The sequence below is a fragment of the Hippocampus guttulatus genome, chromosome 11 (assembly GCF_054856545.1).
Source record: "Hippocampus guttulatus isolate MCC_2025c chromosome 11, RoL_Hgut_1.0, whole genome shotgun sequence".
In the NCBI taxonomy this organism is placed as follows: Eukaryota; Metazoa; Chordata; class Actinopteri; order Syngnathiformes; family Syngnathidae; genus Hippocampus; species Hippocampus guttulatus.
In genome coordinates this window covers 5,349,739-5,373,096 of record NC_141271.1, presented here as the reverse complement: position 1 = coordinate 5,373,096, position 23,358 = coordinate 5,349,739, and the positions used below count along the sequence as shown (strand labels likewise).

General features: G+C 43.9%; 1 protein-coding gene across 1 annotated transcript; it reads right to left on the bottom strand.

Moving 5' to 3' along the window:
• Positions 1–604: 604 nt before the first annotated feature.
• Positions 605–13,929, bottom strand: LOC147197852 (uncharacterized). Its single transcript, XM_086124500.1, has 5 exons — positions 13,832–13,929; positions 10,297–10,405; positions 9,883–10,002; positions 9,632–9,710; positions 605–696 (listed from the first exon to the last, which is right to left on the bottom strand). The coding sequence occupies exons 1-5, from the start codon at positions 13,927–13,929 to the stop codon at positions 605–607; spliced, it is 498 nt and encodes a 165-aa protein (XP_085980626.1).
• Between the last annotated feature and the right edge of the window lie 9,429 nt (positions 13,930–23,358).

The following is a 23,358-nucleotide window of genomic DNA, read 5'->3' as shown; positions in this document are numbered from 1 at the left end:
TGTCAAGTGGGTGGTGCTTTTAAGCGAATGCCGCGTTCTACAGGACGTAAGTGAATGAAGTTAAAATCATTCACAATTACAGGAAAACGGACGCCAATAAAAACTCACTTAAACGTTGTCGTTTCGAATCTGATGATCGAAAAACGCGAAGTGAAAATGTGTCTCAGCGTGGTGTCTTTTCCGTCGCATAGGGTGGGTGTTGCATGTATTTAAGCTCCCGCGGCATTACGCCTCCATCCGGGTTACGGCTAGTGGAATTTCCGCTTACGTAAGTTCCGGTAACACGTAATATCGTAGTCAAAATGTTAATGCATAAGTCTTTATTACGGGTGAAGGATATTCCTTTTCATAGGATTCCGGGGATGGGAATATTTACTGTAATGCATTCTTAGGCTGAATTTGGGTCTAGTTTTTAGGCCAATTTCATATCTAACTTTATCAATTGCACCATCACTCGTACCATGAAATGGCGCGCCTTCCGACAATGTTTATATATACTGTATATATATTCCTGAGCAATTCTGAAAGTACCGGTTTGATACTTTCTGTGCAGTTTGCATTTAACAATACAATAGTGTAGCCCTGTTATTTTTGTAATCAGAAGTCAAAAGACTGTACAGTTGGCGGAAGAGCGTTGGGTGCATAGAAAGTCGCTGGTGATCTCCTTGTAACCTCTGGCCTCAGTCAGACTGCTTCCTGGTGAAAAAAATGACATCCAAAATGGTTATTGATGGGGAGGCTATTTTGCTGGATCATGAAGGTATATTGAGTACACAGGATGTCATATCGGTCGAAAAACAGGATGCAGAAAGTTTGCTCACGTGACACGCTACAGATGCCATGCTCGATCTTTCTTGTTACTTTAGAAGACCCAAAAGAGATTTGGAAGGTTCCCTGAATTTAAGTACATGTTAATACTGGTTCAAACCACTGCCTGATGCAATATATCAGTACGGTAAAAGCCAGCGTGGACAGCCAGGAAAATAACTCAGCAGGAAAAAAAGGAGAGGAAGCAACACAAATACCTCATGCCATAGAAACAAATTTTCTGTGATGAAGAGCCACCGGCCTGGGTGCAACAATCTGGCATTCAACATTTTCCAGACAAGACAAACTAAGGCAGCTCGGTGATCCAGTGGTTAGCGCGTCGACGTCACAGTGCATCGGTACCGGGTTCAATTCCAGCTCCGGCCTCCCTGTGTGGACAGTATGTCATTCATGTCTGGAGAGGCCTGAAAACCACTGCAGGCCACAAAAGCCCAAAGACAAAGACTATGAGGGACAAGGACTGGGCAGACGAGCTAAACCGGTTTTTGAACCGGTTTGACCAGATGTCTGTCCCTCCCCCCAGCCTGCACCCCCTGCAGCAGCCCTCACGACCGCCCCTCACTGTGGACCTCCCCTCCCCACCGACTCTCATGACGAGCTTCCAACACCAAACAAACAACTGCCCTCTTAGGAAACTCCCCACCTCCAACCCCCAGTCTGTCTCCTCCTCCTGACTCCTGCCTGTCTGTCACTACAGCGCAGGTGAGGAACCAACTGAGGAAGTTCAAGGTGAGGAAGGCATCAGGTCCGGACCACATCGGGACCTGGCTCCTCAGGACCTGCTCCGACCACCTGTGTGACATTGTCCAGCACATATTCAACCTGAGCCTGAAGCTGGGCAGAGTTCCACAGTTGTGGAAAACCTCGTGCCTGGTCCCAGTGCCCAAGACCCGAAGGAGCTCAACAGCTACAGACCGGTGGGGCTGATGTCTGACCTAATGAAGACGCTGGAGAGATTCGTCCTCGCCTACCTGCTCCACTAGGTGCTGTCACACCTGGAGAAGGCTGAGCGCACTGTGAGGATCATGTTCTTTGATTTCTCCAGTGGTTTCAACACCATCCAGCCCAACCTGCTGGGGGACAAACTACAGCATGCCGGAGTGGACCACCACCTCATATTATGGATTACAGATTACCTCACAAATTAGCCACAGTATGTAAGGGCACAGAGCTGTGTGTTGGACAGGCTTCTCTGCAGCACCGGAGCACCGCAGTGGACTGTCCTGTCTCCATTCCTGTTCAGGCTCTACACCTCGGACTTCAACTACATCACTATAACCTGCCACCTTCAGATGTTCTCTGATGACTCCGCGATTATCGGCCTCATTACGGACGGAGATGATTGGGAGAACAGAGGACTGATGGAGGACTTCGTGGATCAGTGCCTGCAGAATCACCTCCAGATCAACACCAGGAAAATTAAGGAGTTGGTTGTGGATTTCTGCAGGAAACAGTCCTCACCTGCACCGACGAACATCCAGGGTATGTACATACAGAGGGTCACCTCCTACAATTACCTGGGTGTTTTTCTCATTAATGAAGTAGACTGGTCTACCAACACGGATGCTCTGATCAGGAAACTGAAGTATTTTGTTGTTCAGGGATCACTCGTTAAGACCTTCTATGACTCTGTGGTGGCTTCAGCCATTCATTATGGCATAGTCTGCTGGTCAGGCAGCATCTCAGCCCGGGACAGAGAAAGACTGATAGAATGATCAGGGGGGCCAGCTCTGTTCTGCTCCCTGGACACTCTGGAGGTGGTGGGCAAGAGGAGGATGCTAGCTAAGCTAACAGCTATGATGGACAAAACCTCCCACCCCTCCTGGCCACCCTGACACCACTGGGCATCTCCCTTATATAGAGACTGATACACCCGCGCTGCAAGAGGGAGAGGTACCGCCACTCGTTCCTGCCGACTGCTGTCAGGCTATTGAATAGACGCACCTGAAAACCTGAAAACCAATAGAGCTTGCACAACTCAGCCACTCACCCATATTAAATCGAACAGCCACCTTTGCAGATGCATATATGCTTATGTTTTATGTTTTATATCTTATATTTCATTCTGTACTGAGTACAGTTCATTTTTTAATTTATTGTTGTGCATGCAAGTATTTTTGTTTTTCTACTTTCTTCCTTTCAAAATTATGATGCTGTAAATTGCGATTTTCTCCAGTGTGAGACAAAGAAAGTTTTTTTTATCTTATCTGATCTTATAACGTCTTGAGAGCTGGCAGCAAGAAGAGGCTGACTTGGAAAGGAAAATCATTTTATATCCACCAGGATTTACCAGTCGAGCTCATCCAAAAACCACAAGAATACGGTGATATTAGGAATGAACTCCGTCGTACCGCGATGGAATTCTCCACCCATAAAGATTGCACGTTACCATCGACCCAAAAGCTCCTTACCATGCAAATCCAGCACCCTGAGACTGCACGCCAGCCATATGGAAGGAGGCCGGGGACAAGTGAGCGTGAGAGCCACTGTCCAGGATGAAACATCCAAGCTCCCTGGATACATCAAGGAGAAGGCTCCAGCGGATGTCATACTCAGAGAATGTCTTAGACGATGGGGAACAGAGGATGAGGTGCTAGAAGAGCGCCCATCATGGGAGGACAAGCCCCTACACGGGATTACCATCGGACCATGACTGAAGTGGCTGATCTCAAGAAATCCAATCAGTGGCTAGAGAGGGCTGGCCTCAAGGATCGGACAGAGACACAGATCCTGGCTGCTCAGGAGCAGGCCCTGAGCACCAGAGCTATCGAGGGCCAGATATACCACACCAGACAAGACCCAAGGTGTAGGTTGTGCAAAGAGGCATCAGAGATGATCCAACACATACTGTGACTCCAGGGTGTAAGATGCTGGTAGGGAAAGCTTACATGTAACACCAGAACCAGGTGGCTGGCATAGTCTACCGAAACATGTGTGCAGAGTATGGACTGGAAACCACAAAGTCAAAATGGGAAACACCTCCAAAGATGGCGGAGAATGACCGAGCAAAGATCCTGTGGGACTTCCAGATATTGACTGATAAGATGGTCATGGCAAACCAACTAGATATCGTGATCGTAGATAAAGGGCAGAGGAAAGCCGTTGTAGTGGAAATAGCGATCCCAAGCGATGGAAACATCAGAAAGAAGGAACACGAGAAACTAGAGAAATACCATGGGCTCAGAGAGGAGATGGAGAGAGCTGGAGAGAGCCTGGAAGGTAAAGGTGAGAGTCGTGCCTGTGGTGGTCGGAGCACCCAGGGCAATGACCCCCCCCCACTGGATGAATAGTTGCAACAGATCGAACAACATCGGACATCTCAGTCCAGAAAAGTGCAGTGTTGGAAACAGCAAGGATACTGCACAGAACCCTCAAGCTTCTTGGCCTCTGGTAGAGGACCCGAGCTGAATGTGGGACGGACACCACCCGAGGGGTTGAGGAATTTTAGATATATATGTGTGTGTGTGTGTGTGTTATATATATATTGTAGTGAAGGCTTCCTTGTTAGTTGAATGGTATTTGTAGAGCACAATATCGTGGTTTGGAGTTTGAAATCTACCACTAGTGAGTCGTGTGAACAGCTGTACAGCGTAAGTGTTCGCAATGTTACAAGATGTAAATATGTTTTTTTTGACTGTGAAACTATATGAACTGTGTTATCTGTTCTTTAGAGGGGAGATCATTTGTGTTTGTCCACATGCTTTGTACACACCCAACACACCGGAACATATCGAGTAAGTGTGGCTATATCTCAAAACATTGGGTTGTAATGATTATTTGTTCTGCACTAAGAAGTATTGTGGCTTGGAAATAATGTATTTTTATTTCTGTTTCCCTATTAAGCAAGCCACTGCTGTTGTCTATTGTGGCGTAATTGTCTTTAATCTGTTAGATGATTTTCTTTGATCGCTTAGATCCCTTTTCGAACTCTTTTAAAATTCAGTTTACATCTGAGACTTTCATCTTAAAGCTGTACAATTTCTCATTGTTCAGTCGGGAATAAAGCCCACATAAAAATTATTTTGTGTCCAGTCTAGTCCTTCCAGAGACTCGGCGACATATATATATATACTGTATATATATATAAAAATTTCTCGTCTCACCCCTCGGGTGGTGTCTATCCTCCATTCAGCTCGGGTCCTCTACCAGAGGCCAGGAAGTTTGAGGGTTCTGCGTAGTATCCTTGCTGTTCCCAGCACTGCACTTTTCTGGACTGAGATGTCCGATGTTGTTCCCGGGATCTGTTGCAACCACTCATCTAGTTTGGGGGTCACTGCCCCAAGTGTTCCGACCACCACAGGCACGACTCTCACCTTTACCTTCCAAGCTCTCTCCAGCTCCTCTCTGAGCCCTTGGAATTTCTCGAGTTTCTCGTGTTCCTTCTTTCTGATGTTTCCATCACTTGGGACCGGTACATCCACTACAACGGCTTTCCTCTGCCCTTTATCTATGATCACGATATCTGGTTGGTTCGCCATTACCATCTTGTCAGTCTGGATCTGGAAGTCCCACAGGACCTTCGGAGGTGTTTCCCATTTTGTCCTTGGGGTTTCCAGTCCATACTCCGCACAGATGTTTCGGTACACTATGTCAGCCACCTGGTTATGGCGTTCCATGGAGGCTTTCCCTGCCAGCATCTTCCACTCTGCAGTTATGTGTTGGATCGTCTCAGGTGCCTCTTTGCACAACCTACACCTTGGGTCTTGTCTGGTGTGGTATATCTGGGCCTCAATGGCTCTGGTGCTCAGGGCCTGCTCGAGCAGCCAGGATGAGTGCCTCTGTGCTGTCTTTCAGGCCAGCCCTCTCTAGCCACTGAGAGGACTTCTTGAGATCAGTCACTTCAGTTATGGTCCGATGGTACATCCCGTGTCGGGGCTTGTCCTCCCATGATGGTCCCTCTTCCAGCGCCTCATCTTCTGTTCCCCATTGTCTGAGGCATTCTCTGAGTACGTCATCCGTTGGAGCCTTCTCCTTGATGTATTCATGGAGCTTGGATGTTTCATCCTGGACAGTGGCTCTCACACTCACTAGTCCCCGGCCTCCTTCCTTTCGGCTTGCGTACAGTCTCAGGGTGCTGGATTTGGGATGGAACCCTCCGTACATGGTTAGGAGCTTTCGGGTCTTAACGTCCGTGGTCTGAATCTCTTCCTTTGGCCACCTTATTATTCCTGCAGGGTATCTGATCACTGGCAGGGCATAGCTGTTTATTGCCCGGGTCTTATTCTTGCCATTGAGCTGGCTTCTTAGGACTTGCCTCACTCGCTGGAGGTATTTGGCCGCAGCCGCTTTCCTTGTTGCCAGTTCGAGGTTGCCATTGGCTTGTGGTATACCGAGGTACTTGTAGCTGTCCTCAATGTATTGTTCCTTCAGGGAGTGGGACCCCTTCAGTGCCGACTACATTTCTCAAGCCCGAATGACATCCCGATGTCGCTGCTGTAGATCCTGGTTGTGTGGATCAGGGAGTCTATGTCCCTTTCGCTCTTAGCATACAGCTTTATGTCATCCAAGTACAGGAGGTGACTGATTGTAGCTCCATTTCTGAGGGGGTATCCATAGCCTGTCTTGGTGATTACTTGGCTTAGGGGGTTCAGTCCTATGCAGAACAGCAGTGGGGAGAGTGCATCACCTTGGTATATGCCACATTTGATGGACACTTGGGTAAGTGGCTTGCCATTGGCTTCAAGTGTGGTTTTCCACATCCTCATCGAGTTCGCAACGAAGGCTCTTGGGTCCTGTTCACCTTATACAACTCCAAGCATTCAGTGATCCATGTATGTGGCATCGAGTCATAGGCTTTCTTGTAATCAATCCAGGCTGTGCACAGGTTGGTACGTCGGGACCTGCAGTCTTGTGCGACTGTTCTGTCAACCAGGAGCTGATGTTTGGCTCCTCTGGTATCTCTACCAATGCCCTTCTGTGCTTCGCTCATGTATTGATCCATGTGTCCACTTATCTTAGCCGCAATGATGCCTGACATGAGCTTCCATGTTGTGGAGAGACAGGTTATTGGCCGATAGTTGGATGGGACTGCACCCTTTGAGGGATCCTTCATGATCAGGATCGTTCGCCCTTCGGTTAGCCATCCTGGGTGAGTCCCATCCCTCAGCAGCTGGTTCATTTGTGCTGCTAGGCGCTCATGGAGTGCTGTGAGTTTCTTTAGCCAGTAGGTGTGGACCATGTCCGGAACTGGTGCTGTCCAGTTCTTCATATCTGAGACTCTTTCCTGTATGTCTGCCACTGTTATGGTAACTGGGTTCTGTTCAGGGAGGTTGCTGTGCTCCTCTCTCAGGGTCACCAGCCATTGTGCACTGCTGTTATGTGCAACCTCTTTCTCCCATATTCCTTTCCAGTACCTTTCAGTTTCCAGTCTTGGTGGGTCAGCTCTGTTGTTAGGACCCTGCCACTGAGCGTACACTTTCGCAGGTTGTGTTGCAAACAGCCTGTTTATTCGTCTGGCCTCATTCTCTTTCGTGTACCGCTTTAGGCGGCTGGACAAGGCTTGGAGCCTTTGTTTGGCAGTTTCGAGTGCTTCAGGTATGGTCATCTGGATGTACCTCTCGGGTATCGGCCTTTTCATCACACCTCTCTGGGCCTCCGTCAATTGACTCACATCTTTCCGAGCCACCTTGATCTTAGCCTCGAACCGTCTTTTCCATGGTGGGTAACGTATCTCATGGCTTACATGGTTGCTCTTATAGCCAAGCATCTCTAGGATCACTGATGCTGAAGCGTATATCAGCTCATTGGTTTCCGTGATCGTTACGGTAGGGATCGCCCTCAGTGCTGCATTCACACTTTCCATGATACTTTCAGGTGGTACTTCACATAGCCGTTGTAATCGGTTTCTAGGTTGCCCAGCTTTCATTCTCGCCATGATCTTAGCTTTCAGGTCAGTTGCTGCCTCGCTCATCATCTGCATTCATTGGGGCTTGCCTCCCAATCTCTGGTATGACCTCCTCCTCTGATCTGGCAGCTTGGGGCCCTTCACCATGGAACCTGCGTTGTACCTCATCAATCTCAAGTTGTGACAGCAGTTGCCGTTTGTGGATGTTGGAACACTGAGTTACTAGTTCTTTCGTGGTCAACCGTGACTGTGGGTTTCGAAGTAACCATTTAGTCCACATTCTGTGCATGTAACCCCTCTGACTAGGGTTGCTTGAGTAGTAGCATTCCAATAAAGCCATGTTATCGCATCTCGCCCATCTCCGCTTTGTTCCAGTAGCCCATTTTTCATCAAGGTGCTCTGGTTCCCCAGCACCTGACGCAGACCTTGTTTGGCCGGGCGACCTATATATGGCAACCTCGAACTGGCAACATGGAAAGCGGCTACGGCCAAATACCTCCAGCGAGTGAGGCTAAGTCCTAAGAAGCCAGGTCAATGGCAAGAATAAGACCCGGGCAATAAACAGCTATGCCCTGCCAGTGATCAGATACCCTGCAGGAATCACAAGGTGGCCAAAGGAAGAGATTCAGACCACGGATGATAAAACCCGAAAGCTCCTCACCATAGAGCTTTCGGAATAGATGACATGGTGATGTCATCTAGTCCTCTAAAATCAATGCATGGTCATTGTGTCTTGTCTTTTTTGCCCATAAAGGAAAAAAATCTAGACCCAAGTAGGAGCAGAAGAGGGACGGATAATGCCGTCAGCCAAAGAGTCACTGATATACTTCTCCATGGCCTCTCTCTCGAGGCGTGCCATGTTGTAAAGTCTACTGGAAGGCGGGGCCGGGGAGTAAGTCAATGGCACAGCCATAAAATGGGTGGAGGAGGAAGGTAACACGCCTGAGACTTACTAAACACCTCACCAAGTCATCATCTGTGGGATGAACAGAAGAAAGATTGTGAGGAGAAACGGGAAGAACAGGATGGCATGTTGGCAATGCACAACGCTAACCATGAGCATGAACAAAGTGCTCCAACTAACTATGGACGGGGACGCCCAGTCTGTCCGGGTTATGAATTTTTAACTCAGGTAGAGGAAGAAGGAGAAGGGATGACTAAAAACCTGATGTGCTCCTGTTGTTTTCCCAAAAATGATGAGAGAGAGAGAACTAGAGAGAGAGAGAGATAAGCAGTTAGGTACTGTATATGTGAGGGAGAGAGAGAGAGAGAAGCAGTCGGAAATGTCGCATTTATCATGAGTAACAAAGTTCCTATCAATAAAATTGTCGTCTGCCCCTAAATCTACCATCACTTGAAGGAAGACTGAGTTATCGAGGGAGGAGACAGTTGCATGGGTTCTTCCCAGCAGTAGGCATTTTGAAGCTTCTGACAGGTTGGAACATGTCAAGGAACAGCAGTGCGTGGGGAGAAAGTGCGGGCAGGTTTGGCACTCTGCAACATTCTCTCAGACGATTGTCAATCCAAATCACGAATGAGATTAACTGCTCGAGAGACTCATCCCGAGTAGACACTTGATCTTAAAGTCCTTGGAAAGTCCGCAAACGAAAGCTTGTTTTTTGTTCAGCCTCATTCGATTCACTTTCAGAGGCTGAAGTCCTGAACTCAATGATATAGTCTGCAGCTGAATGAGAGCTCATGATGACATGAGCTGTTTGCCTGAAGACTGATGAATGAAGAGCAGATCAAAGACTTTAAGCATCTCCTCAGAAAAAGAAGCAAATGATTCCAATGTTTCTGATTTTGACTCTCACAAGGAATTGGCCCACCTCCCTGCTCTTCCCTGGATCAAGTTCATGAAATAGGCCAACTAGGCATGATCGTCCGTTGTTGCTCAAAACCTGGTTGGACTCTGCACAAAGATGATGCTTGGGGAAATTGGGCTTTTTTTGTTCTTACCCTCTATGAGGTTGTATAGGTTGCAGTAGTTTGTGCCATGGTCTTCAATGATATACCAGGTCTCAGAGATTGACATTGCCTGGGGACAGATCATACAATTACACAATAATGACCAAAAAAATAATCACTGGGGGAATGAGAAGACAGATGCAAAAGCAAGACATTTACATCAATTCAATTCAATTCATTCAAAGACAGCAGGTAATAGTGTCAGATGTTGTAAAATAGTTTCAAGGTGAGTGGGAACCTACCGAAACATGACAGACGGTGTGAAAATAATAGGGAAGTAGGCGGAAATGAATGACGTCAGTATATCTCTTCACAGGAGTGATGTGTTTGGCGGCTATAAAGTGGACTGAGGCAGATTGTAACTGGAAGGCACAAGCAGATACAGTATATAATTAAGAGCCAACCACATAAAATTTACACAGTCAGAATTACATTGAAATGTTTATTAAAGTAATGACATAAGTACAGTATCATCAAAAAGGAAAAATGGAGAAAGAAAGTATGTGTGTTCAATACACTCTGAGTATCTGGATTATCAAATTAACCCAACTATGCAGATTAAAGATCGTTAAGATATTGTTTTCTAGTGTTGGTGAACAATGTCGAATACATTTTCCTTGTATTACAAAAATAATTTATCTTAGTGCACATCCAACCTTGTACAAGCACCGTTGTCCACCCTGCCTGCAGCCAGCCGTGGTTTCCCACTTCCTTATTTGTAAAACCAGGGATTTATAAACCGTTTGACATGGTATCCCAAAATACCTGTATGAAGGAAAAACAACCAATGTTATTGAGAGAATCGTCTCACTGCCATGTGCCGGACAGAAACAGTGCACTTCTAAAATGAAGGTTGAATTAAAACACTTTATTAATCTCTGAAGGGTAATCCTGTTTACCACCACGGAGATTAGATAAACTGCCACTATGCCTCTGAAGTAATGGCTGACTGAACATTCAACTTTGTCCATCGGTCTATCCATCCATCCATCCGTGAGTCCTCCACCCATTCATCAGTAGCTCAAGAAACATTCTACTCTTGTGTAACCAGTGTCAATTTAAAGAATGAGATGTGTGTACAGGTACTGTATTGTCGTGAACCAAGTTTTATTCTCCCTCCTTATTTGAGAGGGTGTATGCGTATTTAATCATGTAAGAATGGTTTAACATCTACTTGTATGACTATAATGTTCAATGTTACAAATAATATTGCCTGGAATAATTTGCCCAAGGTGGCACGGTGGGTGACTGGTTAGCATGCCGACCTCACTGTGCAGAGGTCCAGGGTTCAAAAAGGCTGTGGCCTTTCGGTGTTTAGTTTGCATATTCTCCCCATGCCTGTGTGGGTTTTCTACAAAAGTTGTGTCACAACATAATTTAGGCCGAAAAAATCTTCAGAGAAAATATGAGATCAATTTTGTTAATCTGCTGGGGGTAAAACATGAAAGAATAAAACATATTTTGCCTTTGCCAGAAGGTGGAGCTACCATTCTGATGAAAAACAAGTTTGTAGATGTCTTCATACCTGTACGATTGTGAAATGTGAGAAATCTTTCGATGATCTGATCATGTGGGTCAAGTTATAGCAACTTTTGTTGTCATGGTAACGCCAAATTAGTAAATTAAAAACTGTGCACTTTGTTAGATTTGGCATATGGCTCCAAGAGACGTTTTTGTAGGCCTGTTACAAATGCAACAAAATTTTTGTAAATCGAGGTGACATGTACAACCGGGGCTGCATCGTTAAAAATTTGTAGTGGCCTCTAGTGAGCAATTTTTTTAAAAAGTTGCACAATAAACAAATAAAATATTGATGATTTTGCCAGGTTTTTCCCCCCCCTGTTTTCGTGCATGTTTAGACGCACAAACACAGCATTGTTTTATTGTCGAACCTCAAGTTGCCATAGCAACAGTTTTGTAAAAATTCACAAACTTCTTGTTGCAAAATCATGAAGGCCAAAACACTTTTACGAGTAAATATGAGATCGATCTGGTCAACATGCGAGGAGAATAACACCAAGAATAAAACATATCCTTTAGCCAGTAAGTGGCGCTACCACTATGATGAAAAATAAGTCCCCAGATGTCCTCGGGCATCTGGGTCAAGTTAAGGAAATTTTTATTGTCACGCTGAATAATCAGAGTTTGCTTCACCGTAATGGCCGTTCCCTTCACCGAAGAGTCACAAAAAAATTTTCACTTGGATTTATTTAATGGTCCCTGTGCAGTGCAGTAAAAAGTAAAAAAGTGTCATTGTCTATATGTATAACAGAATAGTATGATAAAGATGTCTTCAGGTCGCATATGGCTAACCGAAGGGCGAACGATCCTGATCATGAAGGATCCCTCAAAGGGTGCAGTCCCATCCAACTATCGGCCAATAACCTGTCTCTCCACAACATGGAAGCTCATGTCAGGCATCATTGCGGCTAAGATAAGTGGACACATGGATCAATACATGAGCGAAGCACAGAAGGGCATTGGTAGAGATACCAGAGGAGCCAAACATCAGCTCCTGGTTGATAGAACAGTCGCACAAAACTGCAGGTCCCGACGTACCAACCTGTGCACAGCCTGGATTGATTACAAGAAAGCCTATGACTCGATGCCACATACATGGATCACTGAATGCTTGGAGTTGTATAAGGTGAACAGAGGATGTGGAAAACCACACTTGAAGCCAATGGCAAGCCACTTACCCAAGTGTCCATCAAATGTGGCATATACCAAGGTGATGCACTCTCCCCACTGCTGTTCTGCATAGGACTGAACTAAGTCATAGGTGTCAAACTCAGGTCCTGGAGAGCCACTGTCCTGCATGTTTTCCAAGTCTCCCTGTTGCAACACACCTGATTCAAATGATCAGATCATCAGCAAGCTCTGCGGAAGCCTGACATCGAATCTGTTCATTTGGATCAGGTGTGTTGCAACAGGGAGACTTGGAAAATATGGAGCATGTTTTCACTAGTCGAACTAGTGAAGTCCAAATGTCGCACTAGTGGAACTAGTGGATATTTGGGGCATCACTGGTGAGCAAGTAACATTTTTGGACTCACTAGTTGGATATCAAGGCTTTAACGGTCTTCAACTAGTGCACGAGTCAATGTTTTATCCTCCACTAGTTAACTAGTGGATATTTCAGCTCCCAATAGTTAACTAGTGCAGGAAATCATAGGCCACTAGTTAACATGTTAGAACAATCCATGTTTCACTAGTTAACATGTTAACACTTTTTAAACCTTACTAGTAAACTAGTAAGACTTTGAACCTCACTAGTTTGGTCTAGTGGGCCACTAGGGCATAAGAAAGCTGACTAGCTGGGAAGTTCCCGCTGCTTGTGTGCTTCCAGGTGTCACCAGTTAGAATTTTGTCAGCACTAGTTGGACATAGGTGGCACTAGTTGCCAAAAATGAGTGGCTCGTGAGGATTTCTGTGCAACTAGTTCGACAAAGTGTGTCACTAGTGTGGCTGAGTGTCGAACGAGTGCTGAAAGAGATTGAACTAGTGTAACACACTCATGTCTGATATCAGGGATTTGGAATAAATGCTCAAATGGCTTGCCATATGTTTGTGTGTGTGTGTGTCTGGCTGGGGCAAATGTACGAGAGGGAGAGAGAAAGAGAGAGCGGGTGATTGGGCTTGAAAAAAAAAAGAAAAAAGTAGCAGTGTGGGTTCACCTCCTGGCCTCCATAATTGTCTAATCATAAAAAGATTGGCTGCGCGCCCACCTGCGAGCGCTGGTGGCCGCACTGAAATAAGATGGAAAAAAAATCAAAATACCTAATTTTGATTTACAATACTCTTTATAAAAATACCCACTTTGTGTCTTCTACCTTCTCCCTTTCATAATTTAGCTGCTGTAAATTGGGAATCACTCCATTTTGAGACAAATAAATATCTAAACTGAAAAGAATATTCGGAATTCAGCAAGTGTGTCACCTCGCAATTCATACAGGACTATGAAATATATCACACAACTAAAATACAGGTATATCAAAAGCATGCAAAACAAAACATGGGAATACTGTACATATTGTGTGAATTCACAGTATGTCAAACAGTGCTTTGGTTTACCTCAGCTGCACAGTGAACCACAAGATACACAAGGCAGTATGCTACATCATGCACTTTGTTAGAAAAATAACATAAACTCAATTATGTAAAAAACAAAACAGAGAGAAGAAACCTTACCATTCCACTTTGCATTGGGCATGCAGAGGTCCAGCAAGGCAAAGCTCAGGAACCCCAACCGCCAAGAACATAAAAATAAAGCAACGGGTTGTATTCATGATGCCTCAAACAATATACAGTTAAATGATCCAAACACATCAGAAGGCAAGCAAATATCCCGGGACTGTCATGTGCTTTTCCGGAAAGGAAGCAAACTTAATTCAATCAGCAGTACGGACTGAATGGAGCGCTCTCAATTTAGGATTTGGTTTACAGAGAGGCACTTTCTGGTATGGCTATAGACCAGGAAATACTGTACACACTTTTCTTTAAAACACACATATACATACACACACATATATATATATATATATATATACACACACACACACACACATATATATATATATATATATATACGTGTGTGTATATACCCCCCCCCCCCACACACACACACCTGCGACCCTGGTGAGGAGAGTCTCAGTTAATGGATGGATGACATAAGGTGAAATACAAAACTGTAGCTCTCAAATAAACATTTGTGTTTTTTAACAAGGCAGTGGAAAAAACAAGCAGAGAAAATAAAAGTAAAGTTATCCCAGGGCAGTGTTGCAATAATGGGGTCAATTATTTACTTAGGCCTGAGTTTTATGCCTATAAAAAACTCAATCCCCAATAGTGGCTCCATCCTTGTTCTTTTAATGAATTTGAAAGGTTTAACAGATGTGAAACCTCTTGCAAGCAGTCATTAATTAATTAATGGAAGATGGTCCGTTTTGAGTTCAGTTCTGAAGCTTTGAGATTGACAATCTTTATTTAAAAACACGCAGGACGCTGCAAGTTTTATGATGTGCACGTTTACTGACTAAATCTACATGGGAATGGGAAGGAAAGGAGTGGCAAAGGATGAGAACTTAGTAAGATAAAATAAGGAACTAAAAATGAACAATCTTCCCATGAGATGGTGTTCATGATAGAAAATTACACGTGTGACTCCTGGGCTAAATAAAGTAAAAAAAATCACACTTAAGGTGAAAAAAAAAGTGGGATAAGATAGCCTTGCAGTCTGTCGGAGAGAGAGTGGATTGAAATGTTTACAACTGTTAAAGTGTAAACCAAGACAACATTTAGCTGCCAACACAAATTTTTTTTGAAGGTGTGTCCTTGATGTTTTTTGATGTGGTTTGCCAGACAAAGCCATCTTGGCTCCCCTTGTGACTCTGTTCCTCTGCATTTCTTTCAGGAGGTTCTCCCGAGTATTGGTGCATCGGTCTTGGCCATTATCAACAGTAGTCTGTCTTCTGGTACAGTTCCCCAACAGTTTAAACATGCTGTGGTGCAACCCAGTGAGCCACCCGAAGCATGGAGACCACCCGGTGGGTGTAGAAGGCACACAAGAGCCATCCATAGGAGCAGGGGTGCCCAACGTTTTTTGACTGAAGATCTACTTTTTGATCACCCAACCTCCTGCGATCGACCCGTTACTGCACACGCGCACATACCCGTGTATTTATCTTTCATTGTCAGATGAGGTTATGAGCAGCTCCACAGGGCTGCGTGAGCTCACCTTTCCTGTTCACCCTATTTACAAACGACTGTGTTAGCTCTCAACCAAATCAGTATGTTGTAAAATTCTCAGATGATACATTTATACTTAGTCTGCTCACGAGGGACTCTGGCATTAGTGCCACTGTGATGGGATCGACAATTTTGTTGACTGGTGTAACGAGCACCATCTAAGCATAAATGTGGAAAAAACTGAGGAAATCTAAAAATCTAAGGCTCAGATAACCAGCTTGGTTAAGACAGCAGGGAAGGTAATAGGACAGATATATGTTCTGCTCCCCAGGGCGTATATGTGCAGTCCATTATTCAACAGGCAAACAACATTTTAAACAATCCTCATGTGCTACACTCCTAATTTGAGCTCCTAAACTGAGGAAAGAGGTATAAGACTCTTCTCTGCAAATTAAACCGGTATAAAAACTCATTCATACCGCAGGCTATCATTTTAATCAAACAATTAGAGGGAGGCAGACAGACAAGCGGAAGAACATGAGTGTGGTGGGGGTGAGGGGGGGGGGGTGCATATGACTGTAATGTAGTGTCCAATGTGTGTAGAGTATATACTGTTAGTCAGTTAACGTACATTGAATTTAATTCCATTTAAAATTCACACCAGTGTCAAGATGCTATTTAACTTTTGTTTTGACATTTTCTTTAAATAGATGAGTGAATAATGAATAAGACAGATGTATCATTGTTAAAGTATTACTCTCTGGTAGAGTGCATAAATGACGGAAGTATTTTTATTTCAAATATTTTTGGTAATCCATTTCTGGAGGCTACAATTAAATATACATCCTTTTATTCTGCACGGGTGATCAGTATTTCCAATCCAAATCTTCTTCTCTCATTGGCCATTTCTTTAGTTCCATCCATCCATTTTCCGAACCGCTTGATCCTCACTAGGGTCGCGGGGGGTGCTGGAGCCCATCCCAGCCATCTCCGGGCAGTAGGCGGGGGACACCCTGAATCAGTTGCCAGCCAATCGCAGGGCACACAGAGACGAACAACCATCCACGCCCACACTCACACCTAGGGACAATTTAGAGCGTCCAATCAGCCTGACATGCATGTTTTTGGAATGTGGGAGGAAACCGGAGCACCCGGAGAAAACCCACGCAGGCCCGGGGAGAACATGCAAACTCCACACAGGGAGGCCGGAGCTGGAATCGAACCCGGTACCTCTGCACTGTGAAGCCGACGTGCTAACCACTGGACTACCGGGCCGGCCATTCTTTAGTTGAGGTATCAAATTTAATATGTTGAATCTTTGAAAATGTCTTCATCAGTTCTGAGGCAATCTGAAACACAAAGAGCTTTTCTTGTCTTGTGGAAGTAACAAAATTGTTTGGAGTGAACAATTTGAAAACACAGATTATACAAGGTCGCATTGTGTTACCATTTTTTCCTTTTAAATGAAACACATCATACAGCCACAGACAATACACAAGCAGTGGCCATTCTATATTATTGGAAGAGTTAAACTTGCCAAGGTAACAATCACACCGCAGCTGTACGAATCCTGCGGTGTGGGGTGGGCCACAGATCCTCCTCTCCATTCTTTTTCCTCCCATCTGCTTTTCCATGGTGTCTTCTCCACATTGTTAAGAATTCATTATTGTCTGATGAAGGTGACAAGAATAGAAACTTTCCCACTATGAAAATTGGTCTCACTTGTTTTACATACATTGAATAGTCTGAAGAGTTGATGAGAAAATATTCACATCTGCGATGGAGGTGGCACAATTAAGTTTAGGTGTAGGCTAATGTAACAAGGGCTACGTCTGTTTTATAATTGTTGGAGATGATAAAACACTAATGCGGACAACGGGTTTCTATTTGGACTAGTAAGGGGACACTAGATTCGATTCACTGGAGCCAATGATGTCAACATCGAGGGGGTAGCATGGGCAAAGAAACAAGACAACAGTTGTAAAAACAATTAACTTTAATATCGAACAAACACATGACAACAAAATTATTGTCACAAAAACACAGCGAAAAAGTAAATAAATCCAACTTAGTCTCAACCTCTTAGTTGACCTATCCTTCAGGCAAAATAATTGGTGATCACCTTTCTCAACACCGGAATGAAATAACTAAACACAAAATGTTCTCGTCAACTCTTGTCGTACAAAATTAATTCTTCTAAACATTACCAACACAAATAAAATTTTAAAAAATGTATATCAAATGTAATATATGTTCTTTGGTTGGCTCGCCACCACCACTGTACCCCTTTTCCAGCACTTTCGGAAGTCAGGGCACCGTAATGGGATCCACTCCACTGAAGGCACGCTAATCCCAGCGCTGTCCTCAATCAGAACTCCGCAAAATAGGGCTGAGAGCACACGAGCGCCGACAATAAAATAACTACAGTAATTAATATCAAGTACTTAATTCCAAGTACTGTGAGACGTTATTAACATTCATGTACACTCACCAGAAGAATGTTGAACGAGACTCCGACGACGTTATACGGTCCCCGAAATCCCGGCGGTACGGAAAGCTAACAGCTACGTTAGCCAGGAACAGTGCTCGAGGTCTAAGGAAGGTGATTACATTTTAGCAACAAGTGATTTTAAACGAAATGCGCATAACGTTCAAGCCTCTGAGCAGGGGCGGTTCTGGATCAATTTCACTGAGGGGGCCGGGCTGGGGCCAGGGGTTTTGATGTGGGGGGGGGGGGCACATGCAACCCAGGGCTAAAAAGACAGATTCGAAATCTTATTTGACTTTTTATTTCTTCAGACTTTGAAATTGTAGTCATAACATTACAGTGATGAGAAAAAAAACAGTATTAGGAGGGCTAAAATGTCTGCAAGCGTAACAATACGTCTGTTGAGAATATTCAAGCCAGGGGATGATATGGTACCAGCCTGCCGGGGACAAAAATTGCAAATACACTGAAGCTAGATGTTTTACATGCATATAATTATCCAAATTTTAAAAGGCAATGTCTTATATATTGATCCTGTTAAATAAAAAGAGGTCAAAACAATAACTTTGGGAAACAGTGCCGTGGAAGCTTACTCTTGAGAATCAGTCCAGCAATGTAGTAACTCATAAAGGCCCCTCTTCACAATGAGTTTCTTTGCCAAAACGTGAAACAATCCTGCAATGATCTATGTAGGATAGCAATATTTTTTGTGACATTATTTTTCAAATGAGTATTTAATGATTGTATTTAATCAGTATAAAAACAAAATGAGAATTGCACCTTGCCAGTGAGCCACTCATGAGGTCGGAGTAAACATAGCTCACTGTGCCAAATTACCAAGCTGCGGTCTTTCAGCAACAAAGGGAGCACTGCAATCACAACTTCTGCTGGCTTACGATTCCATTAATCTTGTAGTTGCAACCACCAACACAAAACAACAAAAATGTCATGGACCATTATTACATGTTTGGTGTCACCACTTTGTAACATATGTAATAATACCTGCTTAGCTGTAATTGTTGAATGTTGCTGGATCTGCAGCCCTTGACCGTTGTCAGTTTGAAGCGACTCCAAGGCTTGGCTCTGGATTGCAGAACCAGATTGCTGAGAAGCTCTGACATCAGCGGTTTCATTGCTGACCTTGTGAGAAAGAGAGAGAAAGGCTTGTTTCAAATCTGCCATCTTCAGCTTGAATGAGAGCTTGAACAGTAACACATCAGTGACACATTTAATAAAAAGCAAACATATGCTCAGCTACCTCAATGATAAGAAAACGCGAATAATGTGTGGTGACTTTAACATTGATTTATTAAACCCAAATGGACATTTAAAAAAAAACGGACTTTCTAAATACTATGTACAGTGTGTGATGTGTTTGTCATTTATCCATCCATTCATTTTCAACACTGCCTATCAGGGAGGCGAGGAATTGCTGGAACCTATCCCAGCTAACTTGAGACGGAGGGAAGACTGCACCCTGAACTGGTCGCCAGTCAGTCACATGGCACATGTGGAGACCATTCACACAGTCATTGAATGGGAACCCATCACACCCTGCCCGCACACAAGTCAGGCAAGTGCACCTCTCCACCATCACCATTGAGTAAAGGAAAAGTGTACATCAGGAGTTATACGAAACTTTGCTTTCCTGCATGCTTTGCGTCTCCCCCTGCTACAACACACCTGACAGAAATGATCAGGGGTGTTATGAGGCTTCTTCAAAGCTTGCTAATGAGCTGAACATTTGAATAAGACATGTTGCATTTATTCATTTAAACTAGCTACAGGCCATCCACCGTGATAGTGTAGTGGTTAGTACCCAGCGCTGTGGACGCAGAAACCCTGGTTCCAATTCTGGTCTCGGCATGTGCAAAGACCAAACTTCTTTTCGGGTGGCCCGGTGGTCCAGTGATTAGCGCGTCGACCTCACAGTGCAGAGCTCCTTGTTCAATCCCAGCACCAACCTCCCTGTGTGGAGTTTGCATGTTGTCATGTTCTGGTTTCAGCAGCAGGTGGCGGGTTTAGGATTCTTGCTGGTTGCACGCCTGCTGCCAATCTGTCATTATTGCACCCTGTATTTTAGGACCGACTAGCTGGCATTTGTTTGCCAGAGAATTGTATGCCTTGCCACTGTGTCTCTTATCTCGTTCTCGTCCGAGTTGCTCTTGTTCCTCGCGTCTGACATTTTCTGTGAGTATGGCTTTCGTTTCGGTTCATAATTCCTCGTATATGTGAATTGCAGTCTTCACATTTTGTTTTTGTAGTCTCGAGTTAATTTTCCTCCTTGCCTTTTGTGCAAGCGCTTTTTGTTATCGTGTTCTTTTGTGTTTTCCTGGTCCTTGTCTGACCAGCGCTTTCTATTTCTATTTTCGACGGTGCATTTTTTGTAATAAATATTTTTGCATGGAGCTCTTGTTGGAGTCTGCTATTTGGGGATCCAAAACATTATTCGCTTCGAACGAAGCGTGCCATTCTTGCTTCGTTCGGATCGTGACGGAGTACCTGTGTGCTGGAACCTTTTAATATGGCATGGCATATCTCCACCTCTTTTTCTGATTTCATTATTTCCATTTCTCCACGTCCACTCTCAAAATCTAAAAAAAAAAAAAAAAAAAAAGGACACATATATTGAATATTTCCATATAAAATGGAAATATTCTATATATATATATATATATAATATCCGTTTTCCAACCATTTCATCAGTAATACCACGCGATAACTTATTAAAAATTCAAATGCATTCAACAGCTCATCTTAATTTGGAATTCAATTCGCCTTTGATAGTTAAATTTTGTATCACAACAGTCTATTTAATTTTATGACAAACTTGTACATTTGTATTATGAGAAATAAGTTGACTGTATCTGAGTTGTGAGAAAAAGCAATTATTATGTGTGTGGAAATGTACAACAGGCAGGATTTTTTTTTTCAAAAATTGTCATGAACATAGTCATAAATATCCTATTTTTAAGGATTACCGCAAATACACTTGGAAGCAACTGACTTAAGTATTGTTTGAGTTTCATTCATCCATTTTCCGAACCGCTTAATCCTCACTAGGGTCGCGGGGGGTGCTGGAGCCTCTCCCAGCTGTCTTGGACAGTAGGCGGGGGACACCCTGAATCGGTTGCCAGCCAATCACAGGGCACACAGAAACAAACAAACCTTTGCGCCCACACTCACACCTAGGGACAATTATGAGTGTTCAATCAGTCTGCCATGCATGTTTTTGGCGACGCACAGTTCCAAATAATGTGCGTTTTTGGGGCAAGGAAATTTCTCAGTCAAAACAAAAAAAAAAAAACTACGACACACACACACATGCCAGCGATCCCGCAGACGTGTTTATGATTTGTCAATTAAGGATGATTAGACAATTAAGGATGGACGAGAACTGCTTTTGTTCTTATAAGCCTCCCTTTCTCTCTCTCTCTCTCTCTCTCTCAGCCACACGCGCACGCGCGCGCGCACAAGCACATAAACACACACACTAGCACGCATCGTGAACAACACTTAGACACCGATTCACGATCAAAGCGTAACCCACGTGATAAGACAGAAAGAAGATGCACAGCCAATCAACATGGCTTTGCTGCATCTTCTCAGCCCCCAGCCCCTCACCCCACATATGTTGCTCTATGTGACTCAGTTGTTTTGCTGACTTTTGTTGCTCCTCGCTGACCGACTTTTTGCAGACTTCAAAAAAAAAGAAAAAAAGTTTTTTATGAATATGTTTGAAAAAATCTGCGATGCACTGAAGCTGCGATAAACGAACCACGAAATAGCGATGGATCACTGTATCGGCTAATCGCTCTGTAAATATTATGAAACAGTATTGGTTATTCTATAATTTACTGCTTGTAGCATGGTAACTTTAGGAATAAAACATTCGTCACAACGTGTAGTAATGCTAATGTTAACTGTTGGTAAAACAAATGATGACGTGTGTTAGATTCTTTCATCAAATTGATAGTAGATTACACATGCATCGTCTTGGGAAGAGGATGTCATGTACATGTACATGTATCTATATGGAGGCGGCAGGGGGTCGCTACTTCGCAGATTTTCGTTTATCGCGCGTGGTTTTGGTCCCCATTAACCGCGATAAATGAGGTATTACTGTAACAGTGATAATTTTACAGTTTAATCCCAGTGAGTCCCAGGGTCTCACTGATCAGAAAAGTATGAGTCCCATTATGCATTTCGAGTCCCAAATTTCAAATTCTGAAATGGTCTACTTATTCAATTTCATATGATAATAACACAAACAACAACAATATACCTGTACATTGATAGTAAGTTTATTTCTTAGAAACAAATGCAGCAAAAATTTAATTAATTCAGGCATACAAGATTTGCAGAGAAATAGTTCTTGTTTCATCCCATGGTTCAGTCTTTGAGTTCATAAATTCTCCTCTCTTTACTCTGCTTCCAATGATGCAAGGCTTTCTGAAAGTCAACTTCCTATCTCAAAAAACTATCCAACTTTAGCTGCTTCTGCAGTGATATCTCCGCAATAAACTTTCGCAACACTTGTTTTCACGTTCCACAACTTGGCAATTGTCTACTTTCCGCGAGGTTGAATGCCGATGTCGCCAATCTCGTCTCGCAAGAACGGAAATCTCATCACGCGAGATTACTTAACGCGATCAACAATGGCGGCAATTGTCGAACTGCGACACTGCGTTGCTGGAAAAAAAGATGTACCGGAAGTTTTGACAGAAATTTTCTTGCGCCCCAAAAACGCACATTATTTGGAACTGTGCGTCCCGCAGGAAAGGTATGCGTCTAGGATGTGGGACGCAGAGGTAACGAGATGACTACTATCCCTTCCGCCATACTGTGTTGCAGGTAATGTTTGTTTCCTGTCGGTTTTACTTTATATAGTTGTTCGTGTCATTTTTCATTTGGCTGTTTGTGTTAGTGGCGTGTGTCCGCAGTTTGTTGCGGCCGCCATTACTGTACGTTGCGCAGCCGTTTCTGCTGCATGTGATGCGTTCAATGACGTCACGTAAATAATAGTGAATGTGTTCTTTTTCCCCTTTTTCTGTACATAATTACTATACGATCACTCTTGTGTATTTTGTTTTGTTATGGATGATGTTTTGTTCGGCAGAGCTGACAAGGAAGTCACATGTTATTTCTGAGACCGAAAACCCATGCGACTTCAAATAATCCCTTCCGCCATACTGTGTTGCAGGAATAAAAAGAAAGAAAAAGGCACATCCCAGTGTCTGGCCTTATTAAGACGGCAACGACGTGGAGATCAAGACCGTCACATATCTATAGAGTACCGTATTTTCACGACTATAAGGCGCCATTGAAAGTCTAAAATTTTCTCCAAAATGGACAGGACGCCAGACTTGTTGCCTGTGTGATCAACGCGATTTCACTGTGCCTGTGTGTGTGTGTTTGTGGTGTGGAGTGTGAGTGTCTTTCTTCTAATTTACTTTTGTTTTTTTGTTTTCAGTGTTGGGAGGGGGGGGCGAACAGATAACGTTATGTGCGCATGCGGGTTGCTATTTTAGTCCACAAACTG

What these genes read in the sequence shown, in the direction of transcription:
- LOC147197852 (XM_086124500.1), bottom strand. Translation starts at nt 13,929, where the DNA reads ATGAATACAACCCGTTGCTTTATTTTTATGTTCTTGGCGGTTGGGGTT. An exon ending in GCCCAATGCAAAGTGGAATG is followed by an intron (nt 10,406 to 13,831) that starts GTAAGGTTTCTT and finishes TCCTTCATACAG; the next exon opens with GTATTTTGGGATACCATGTC. An exon ending in ACACCGTCTGTCATGTTTCG is followed by an intron (nt 9,711 to 9,882) that starts GTAGGTTCCCAC and finishes ATCTGTCCCCAG; the next exon opens with GCAATGTCAATCTCTGAGAC.